Raw genomic sequence first — 9,706 nt, forward strand, 5'->3', positions numbered from 1 at the left:
TGAAGAAAAAAAAAAATTGCCTGACACATTGAGCAAGAAAACCAAAGCAGCAAAACAGAAAAAAAAAATACAACTGGAAAGGATACCTTTTTTTTTCTTTCAAGGTCATTCGATAAACAGATTTTTTCTTTTTTTATTTGAAAAAAAAAAAAAAAAAAAAAGTTGTCAAAACAGCTTGTGAAATAACTCACGCATTTTTTTGCACATACATGCGCGCGTAGATTAGATACTCACCCGAACGCTCAGAATTGCGCGTTTTTTTTTTTTCTCTGCATGTATAGTCCCTGACTATACCCTGCCGTTTGCACGTCGCTACGCGCAGGAAAGTTGTCAGGTGGCAAACAAGAGGGCCAAGTAAGGCACAGCGAAGCGAAGCAAGGCAAAGAAGGTGTTGCCTAACGCAGCTCCGCCTAAGGCAGCCCGCATAAGGCAGCTCCTCAAAATATCGTTCTGTGAAGAAGCGCACACCCCACCCACCCTCCGAGATATATGTAACGAACCTAAGTGGGACACTCTCTCTGCCCCCTTCCCGGTCAAAAATGTTCCTGTATAGCCTGTTGTTCACCGTCGCGTACCTGATCAAATCGTCGATTTATTGCGCCCAGAATTTGAAGGGCCTCAGTTACTCCAATGTGGCGACCAAGTCGACGAAGGTGGGGGAGTCAGATGTGTACGTAGGTACGCATCAGTGCAAGGACCCTAATATGAAAAAATACACAAAAATATTCCAGCTACTGAATGAAAAGGGCAAGTCGATTGCAGACCAGGTAGCCGTCACCGAGCTGGAAGAATGTGAAGTAAAAAGAGAAACCACGTATGGAGAATTGTTTAATAAGGCTCTAAGTTTAAGTGAATATTTTAACGACAAGGATGAAGGGATACCGACGAAAAAGTACGACGAAGATTGCAACAAAGGCATGTTCAAACTTGTGGGGATCTATGGAGCCAACTCTGCCAACTGGTTGGTGGCGGACTTAGCAGCCATGGCTAGCGGAACCACGTCCCTAGTGATGCACTCCAAGTTTAGCATCGATGAAGTGTGCGAAATATTGAATGAAAGCAAACTGGAGTGGCTATGCATTGACCTAAACCTTGTCGAGTCGTTGCTCGAGAATAAGGAGAAATTACCATATTTAAAAAAATTGCTCATTTTGGACACTCTAAGTCATAGCACAAGTAAAGGAAAGCGAGTGAACCGCCCAGGGGCCGGTACCGAAACGAAGGAACAGAAGGAGAAACGAGAAAGATCGGAGAAGTTGGAGAAGCAGAATGACGATCTGTTTAAAAAAATGAAGACCAAAGCGGAAGGATTAGGTATTACCATGTGCAAGTTAGACGATTTCACAAACAAGAAAGTAACCAAGTTCACCCTAAAAGAATCTGATCCTGAACATATCTCGACAATTGTCTATACGTCGGGCACTTCGGGAAAGCCAAAGGGAGTCATGCTAAGTAATAGAGCCCTGTACTACACCTTGCTGCCAGCAAGTAAATGCAGCATCCTCCTAAAGTTCAATCCAAAACAGCATTTCTCCTATTTGCCCCTTTCGCACGTGTATGAACGAATATTGGCATACATCAGTCTTTATCAAGGATACCAAATAAGAGTATGGAGCAAAGACATTTCCCTTTTTTCGAAAGATCTAAGTCAGTGTGGTGCCAACATCATTGCGGGGGTACCCAAGGTTTTCAACAGATTGTACACGACGATCATGTGTGAGATAGCCAAGTTACCTCCACTTAAACGGTTTATGGTGCAGAAAATAATCGCTATGCGGAAGGAAAACAATTTCGGAGGATTCTCACAATTTCTGGAACGGATAACTCACGTGTCACAAAAAATAAGAGACAAAATTAATCCCTCCTTGGATGCATTCCTTAATGCAGGTGGAAAAATCTCACCCACTGTGGAAAGAGACCTAGCGGTTCTACTCAACATCAATTTTTATCAGGCCTATGGACTGACAGAGACAACTGGACCCATCGTAATTCAGCATCATTCGGATAATTCGACAAATAACATTGGAGGACCTGTGTCTCCATATGTACAGTACAAAGTAGTGACGTGGGAAAAGTATGACGCTAAGGGGAAGCCACCAAGAGGGGAATTACTCCTAAAGGGGAAACAAATATTCAGTGGCTACTTCCTTCGTAGAGAGCAAACAAAAAATGCATTTACAGAGGATGGGTTCTACAAAACAGGAGATGTCGTACAGATAAATAAAGATGGGTCGATGACCTTTTTGGATCGATCCAAGGGGCTAGTGAAGTTATCACAGGGAGAGTATATCGAGACGGAGATGCTAAACAATCTCTATTCAGACATCGATTTTGTGAATCATTGTGTCGTCTATGGTGATGACGCCATGGACGGACCACTCGCCATTATCAATGTGGACAAGGACTTATTCGCAAAATGTCTCGAAAGAGATGGGGTTCTAAAAGCACAAGGCATGACCGCTGCTGATTTTTTGAAGAATCTCAACGACGATAAGCTGAACAAGGAGGAATATCTCAAATATGTCCGAGAAAAAATGTTGCAAATGTATAAGACGACCAACCTAAATCGTTACAACATCATAAATGATATTTACCTGACCTGTAAATTGTGGGATACCTCCAACTATCTCACCCCTACCTTCAAGGTCCGAACCTTCTATGTCTTTAAGGACTTTCACACCTTCATTGAGAAAATCAAGAAGGGGTACATGGATAAGATGAAAGCGACTGCTAAATAATTGCGGCAGATGAAGCAGACCAGCGATTGTCGACCGCCCACTGTTTACCACTGATCGATCCGTGTTCGAGAAAGAGAACAAAATTTTCGCACCCACACCACCATGTGGAGAGAAGTTCCTCTGTGGTAGTAGGGCAGCAAGGAAAGGGACAAGGAAAAGCGGCAAGGAAAGCGGAAAGCAGCGCAGCAAGTAACACCCCCTTCTTTTTTTTCTGTGCGTACCAGTAGAGGACCCCTCCGAAGGAGTGCCGAGAAAGACGTTAGCAATAAGGAGTAGTAGGCGTTGTAAAAACAGGGTGGCTATATATAGCAAGTTCCCTACGCTGGTGCGGTGGCGCGGTCCTGTTACGATTCCGTTGTACGATATTGTACAGTATCCTCCCACGTTTTTCCATCCCTCAGTGTTCATATTTTTCATTTTTTTTTTCATTTTTTTTCATTTTTTTTTCATTTTTTTTTCATTTTTTTTTTTCATTTATTTTTTCATTTTTTTTCATTTTCCTTCATTCGCGCGGTCCTCCCGCCCAGGAATAGGCCGGCCAATCGCATGAATATTTGTAGACAGCTTTTCCCGCTTCATCATGTTAACCACCCTGCGCGCGCACATGCAGGCCTACTCATATGTGAGCACTCGCGGCATTTCTTGCGCAGAGGGGAAAGCGGCGGACTCTGTATACGCCCGTCTCTCCGCCACGTCCCGTTCGTTTCGTCGCTTTGATATTTCTGCACCTTTTCTTTGCGTACTTTGTTTGTGCCACCCCCGTGGAATACAGCACCCGAAGTCAAGAAGAAAACCCTCCACGGGGAAGAGGAACTTCCCATAGAGGATAATCCTCGCCTCGTCCCCTTTTATTTTATTTCATTTTGATTCTCCTTTTTTCTTTTCTTTTTTTGTCCCTACAAAAGTTCATCGTACAATACATCGTGTAACATTTTGTGTACTACATTGTACCTATCGTTAATATGATGTTCACTTTGAATATAGCCTTTTTCATAATTGCATTTTTAAAGACTAAAACAAAACGTTAGTTCGAGTTTAATTTTTTTTTCTCTCTCTCCGCGTGGAGCGCGCAATATGGTGCGCAATTTTCTGTGCAGACATGTGTGCAAATTTCTATGCAGACGTGTGGGCAGGCTAAGGAGAGACGTCCTCCGCGGTGGCATGTCCGCCAGGACGTTAGGCCCATCTTTGAACCTCACCTCACCCCCCATTTCAATCGGTGCTAGGCGATGTTAGTCGATGTCCACTTCTGCCCAGTGTTGCCATGTGCTACCCCCCGCTAACCAAGCCTACTTGCTCGAGGGAAGCGGTAGGACGTACAAGGTTCCTATCGTATCGATGCCCAAGATTCGTATGTCGTTCTTCCGCGCCTTATTCGCCTTGCCCGGCTTGCTCGGCTTGCCGCTCCTGTTGGAGCCATTCTCAGTGAGCAGATCCTCCCCATCCGGTTGATGGTAGAACTGCGCCAGGCAGATGTTATACTCTCCGGGGGTGTTTATCTGCGAGGGGAATTGCGCCGCGACATTTTTCTGCATCCATTCAAGCAGCGGATGTTCGCGCAGTGGGTGTGCCTGAAGTGGATGTCCCCGCAGTGTGATCTCCGCTCCCTTCTTGCCACAGGTTCTACCACTCGCGCCTCCCATACCTTGATGTTCTCCAGGAGAATCTCGTTGTGGAGCAACTTGGTGAAGACAGGCTCGAGCAGGATGTCTTGGGACTCCAAAATGTTTTTTTCGATGGTGCTTGGGCTGCGTGTGGGGGGGAAGCGACAGTGGGAGGAGAGGGGATAAACAATTCGGTGAACTGCCAATCAAGCGACGGTCATACTGACAGAGGGAGAAGGGGGGAGGAAACCACCCAGAGAGTGCCACTCGAGTGGACTCCAAAAATAATTTTTAAACATTACGAGCACATGGATCCCTTATTGACAACGAGCATCTGCAGACATTCGTGCAAGTTATATCCCTATAAAGGAGGGGAGAGGGAAGATGGAAAAAATGCCGCAGCGCCTGTCGAAGAAATGCCCCAACAGTGGTGGTGTTTTCGGATGTGTCCTTCTTGACTCCCATGTGTAGAGGCCAAATGGGAGCTCTCTTTTTTTTTTTCTTCCAACTCGAATGCTGATAAATTGAGGTGTCTGTCCGCGTTCCCCCTGAAGAAGTGTCGAGAATAGTTGCGCGTGTTTGCATGTACAGAGGGGAGGAATTGGCCCATGTGGGCATCAACACTCCCAAATCGGGGCCATTTCATTTCAGCAGCAGTACCGAGGCAAAAATAGAATATTTTTTGTTCCTCTCCGGCTCAGCTATGGCACAGTGGTGGAAGTCCTGCAGGATGGCGGGGGGAGCACCACAAAGGGAGGAAAAAAAAAAAAAAAATATATATATTATATATACCAAACCGTATATAAAACAGCGCCAGTGAATCATCCAATGTGTTACAAAAGGAGAGTATCTTCACTAACAGGTGGACATGTGCCGCTGTGCAGGTCCGAAAACGGCTCGCAGATTTTTTGAATTTGACTTCCTCTCTGCTCTAATTTCTGCAACGCGCGGAAGGAAAGGAGAATAAATTCATTTCGATTCTCAATGACATTGGCCCACACTGGTGTCACTTTTGCACAAGCAAATCGGCACAGAATATTTGCACGTCGCGGTGCGCGCCTTGTCTACTTCTCATCCCCTTACGTAGCACTGAGTTGGGTGATTCGGCTTGTTGTGGCAGCTCTTTCTGATGCAATCTGAAGGGGGAAAGGAAAACAATTTCGAGAGAATCGTTTCTTTTTCTTTTTTTTTTTTTTTTATTTTCTTTTATCTGTCTTCATGCACTAGTGGGGAACTGTCATGCGTAACTGCGCTGGCAGTGACAGTGGCTGCATCTCGATGAAGTGCACGCACCCATTGGACAGAACAACTTGTTCTTCTTTTCATCTCCTCCTAAGGGATAAAATGGGACGCAAAAAAAAAAAAAAAAAGTGAGCCCTTTCACCTTCTCGTTGCACGTGAACCTACGTCATTATGTTGTTACTACATTTTTTCCCTTTCTTTTTGTATTACTGTGATTGGTTCCGCTGGATACCTTCTCTTCTTGCGCTTTCTGAAAACACCAAATAGGGGAAGCAAACATTTAAGACGCGTTTCCACCATGTTCAGGCAAAAGCGTGGAAAAAAAAAACAAAAAAAAAGCCGCAAACCATCGGCGTGTCAAGTTGTACACAAAGGGGAGATACAACACATTTGGAAAGAGACAAGACTTTTTATTTTTTCCTCTATTCTTTTCTCTCTATTTTTCCTCTCTATTTTTTTCTCTCTATTTTTCGTCTCTATTTTTCCTCTCTATTTTTTCTTCTCTATTTTTTCCTTTTTTTTTTTCTCTTTTTCACCTCTCCATTCCGTGAGTCGTATTTTGTTGAGTCGGAGAAATTCACCAATTGGTAGCCTGCAAAAGGGAGTAATTAATGAGATGTGCCCAAGGGGGAAAAAAAAAAGAAAAAATAAGCAAAAAAAAATAGAACAAAATAGAACAAAATAGAACAAAATAGAACAAAACAAATGGAGGCCAAGAAGAGGAAGCCCCTTGAGCATATAGCCCTCTACACACGTAGCACACCTCCCACTCTCACCATTCTCGTTAATATATTTTTGCAGCGCTACATCCGATGAGTGTTTCAACTTTCTTAAATCTTCATTGATCTGAAATGTGGGGAAAATGGTTTGGTGCGTCGTAATGGAAGTTGTCCATTTTGGGGGGCTCCCCTGATTCGATGGGGATGAAAAGTAACCTTCTTCACATTCACGTCTTGGTGTGGCATTTTCCTTTCCCCCTGTGAGTGTGTGCACACATCCACTTACCTTCATCAGTCGCAGGGTCACTATCTCCACCGCCTGCTGTATGAGGTCCTTGTACAATTTGTACTCCTTGATCCTGCCCATGGCTTCGAACTTTAGCTTGAGTTCTCGCTGCGCGGTGGGGAGTGTCACATGTGATGCGGCGTGTTACTTTGGGTGCGAAGCTTACGTTAATAGTGCCCCGCTCTTCTACCAATCACGCCACGAAAGGGGACGAGACCCACCCCCTTGCGGGAAAACCTATCTCCCTTACGTTTTTCAAATCCTTGTGGCGATTCAACTTGTCCTTCAGCCCATGCAAAATGACATCAACGTTGGACAGATTTTTGTGCATTTTTTTGTCCAGTGTGTACATGCTGGATTCGTAATTCTTTCCTCCTGTTTTGCTTCGTCTTTCGTTCTGCTTTTGGCCCTGCGTTTGGCTCTGCGTTTGATCCTGCTGCTGTGAGGGGAGAAGTGAGACAGAAGGGATGGTCACGAAGAGGAAAGAAACCATATTGTGCGGCAGAGCGAATAGCCCCTCTATGCCCCGTCAAAGGCAATCCCTTACGCGGTGTCCATACAGTAGTGTCACCCTCTGAGGATACTCCCTTCTAGTGTCCCCACTACATTCGTGTTCTCTTTTTCTGGGAAAAACTTACCTGGTTCAACTGGGAAGCAACAGCTGGGGGTGGTGATACCTTCTCCAATGTGCTCTTCTTTCCAATGGAGGCTTCCTCAGTGGGGGGGACTACCTCGTGTGGATTGGCTCCTCCATGTGATTCTTCGTTCTTCCGATGTTTACCCTTTTGGAGAGCCTCACCTGTGTGTATATCTGAATTAGTTGCTGCGCCCCCTTCAGGTCTCCCCCCTTGGGGGGGGTTTTCTTCAACGCTATCCCCGGGTGGGATTTCATTCTTGCCTATGCGTCCTTTCCCTCCTTTGTCCGTCTCCTCGCCCTCTTCCTCATCTTCCCCACCCTCTGCATCGTCATCACCCTCGGCATCACTATCGTCATCATCATAGGCATGACCATCAGCATGAGCATCAGCGTCACCATGACTCCTTTTTTCTTTCGTTTCGCCTGCATTTTCCTCCCCGTGTGGCTCCTCCTTATCCTTACTCTCTGTTTGCTGTTTGTTACCTCCTTTATCTTCACTTTTTTCGCCCGCTGGGTTTTCTTTGGCCATGTCCCCTTTCATATCCTTTGCACTTTGCATGTTGTTGTTCTTTGGGAATCCTTTTCCCTCCTCCGGATTTCCACCTTTGGACGGGCCCCCCTTCATCTCTACCCCATGGTTGTTGTCTTTCTTTGGAGGAACTATTTTTGCCTGGTCCCCATTTGTGTCGCTATTGGGCTTTACACTCGTCTTTGCGTCACTTATCTGTGTTGGGCTATCGATGGGAATCTCTGTTTTTTCCTCCACGACAATCGTGGTGGTGCTCTTTTGAGCCTCCGCTTTGGTTTCTTCTTCACCGTTCGTATTGGTACCAGGTGGCAATCCCCTCTTGTCTTCTCCTCCATTTGAAGCATTTTCCTTTTTTGAGTCCACTTTTTTTTTAGCCATCACAGTATTATCAGTGCTTTTCGAACCGTCCTGATTTGAGTCCACTTTTTTTTCTGCCATCACAGTATTATCAGTGCTTTTCGAACCCTCCATTTTCGTCGCCCCTTGGTGATTACTCTTAGTTTTGTTTCCTCCTTGCGTCTCCTCCTCATCGTCCTTTTCTTCTTCATCCTCTGCATCGTCCTCATCCTCTTCCTTCTTTGCATCCTCCTCTTCGTTTGCATCCTCTATATCGTCTTCCTTTTCTTCTTCGTCTTCTTTCTCCTGCAGGTGATCCTTTTCTCCTTGGGAGGCCCTTTGGTTTGCGTTTTGGGCGTCACTTAGTTCCGTTGCTTTGGCGTCCTTTCCGCCTGCCGCTTGGGCGTCACTTTGTTTCGCTGCATTGGCGTCTTTTTGGCCTGCCGTTTGGGCGTCGGTTTGACTTACGGTTTTTCCTCCCTTTTCACCTTCACTTCGTTGATGCGCCTTCCCTTCCACCTGAACTTCCGTTTCAATGGCCCCCCTCACGATCTTTTTCCCCTCCTCTTTCGTCTCCGTATTCCCTCCCGGGGCGCAATTCTCATCGTCGTCTTTTGTGGCACCCATGTTAAGAGGTGTGTTGTCCTTCCTCTGATTTTCCTTTGGTCGGTTCGTTTCTTGAATACTCTGTTGTTCTTTTGGGGGGGGTCCCTGCGGTTCGCTCTTCGGTTCGCTGCTCGGTTTGTCCTTCTTCTCATTGATTGCCGCAGCGCTTACCGTATCGCTGAGCTTCCCTCCGGCAATCTCATCAGTCGCCGCCACTCCGCCTGCCTCATCCTTGTCCACATTCAGGCAACTGTTAATTGTGCACTCCTGGAGGAAACTCACCTCTGATGGGAGGTTTGTCGAAGAGAACTCCGCTTCGCTTCCATAGTTACTTAGTTGTTCTGCGTCCCCCTCGAGTGGGGTTTCTGTTTGGGGGGAGAAGGGGTCACCATTGGGTGTGTCATCCGATTTGTCCCCATCCCCCTCGTGTAAGTCCAAGTGGTAGGGGGTGATGGATGTTGTGGGTTCTATGAGGGAACAGGAGGGGCCAAGGGAATGTGAAGAAAGGGCAAGGGAATGTGAGGAAAGGCCAAGGCAAAATGAAGAGGTCACGAAGCGAATGCAGAACGCGCAAAGAATCGTTTTATCAAGTGCCCCCTTGTGGAGACCCTCCTTATCGCTACCTTTGTTCCTTAGAAGCCCCTTTGCGCACAGAAGCAGGAACAGCAAAAGCAGATATTGCATCTTGTCCCGGCTTCGTCGGTGACATTAAGGGGAGGAGCGTCGCCTGGGGGAATGCCTCTCGAGTGGACACCCCTCAGGGAGCAACGCAGGGGGATAGACAAACCGCCTGACAAATCGCCTAAAAAATCGCCTAACAAATCGCCTGATAAATCGCTTGGAAGATCACTTGGCAGATGACCGTTTCGGCCGACATTCGACCCGGTCGCCCCCTGCGCACACCAAGTGTTGGCACCGCCTTATCCGCTGCGTCTTTTTTTTTGGGGGGGGGCCTCTCTACGAAGCGCACCGTCCTCGGGGCTAAACATTCATTTGGTGTTCCCCAGTA

The 9,706-nt window shown here is 46.4% G+C and overlaps 2 protein-coding genes across 2 annotated transcripts; one reads left to right on the plus strand and one right to left on the minus strand.

The window, feature by feature from the left end:
• Positions 1–539: 539 nt before the first annotated feature.
• On the plus strand, positions 540–2,738 carry C922_02747 (hypothetical protein; the record flags this gene model as incomplete). Its single annotated transcript, XM_008818346.1, has 1 exon — positions 540–2,738. One exon carries the CDS (start codon positions 540–542, stop codon positions 2,736–2,738), a length of 2,199 nt encoding a protein of 732 aa, XP_008816568.1.
• Positions 2,739–4,027: 1,289 nt separating this feature from the next.
• Positions 4,028–9,381, minus strand: C922_02748 (hypothetical protein; the record flags this gene model as incomplete). The annotated part of the gene is made up of 15 exons (XM_008818347.1): positions 4,028–4,237; positions 4,384–4,486; positions 4,645–4,703; positions 4,852–4,890; positions 5,003–5,065; positions 5,203–5,280; positions 5,426–5,478; positions 5,636–5,674; positions 5,795–5,834; positions 6,121–6,176; positions 6,361–6,430; positions 6,590–6,697; positions 6,840–7,028; positions 7,228–9,164; positions 9,321–9,381. The coding sequence occupies 15 exons, from the start codon at positions 9,379–9,381 to the stop codon at positions 4,028–4,030; spliced, it is 3,105 nt and encodes a 1,034-aa protein (XP_008816569.1).
• Positions 9,382–9,706: the final 325 nt, after the last annotated feature.

Source organism: Plasmodium inui (assembly GCF_000524495.1).
Source record: "Plasmodium inui San Antonio 1 unplaced genomic scaffold supercont1.10, whole genome shotgun sequence".
NCBI classification, from domain to species: domain Eukaryota; phylum Apicomplexa; class Aconoidasida; order Haemosporida; family Plasmodiidae; genus Plasmodium; species Plasmodium inui.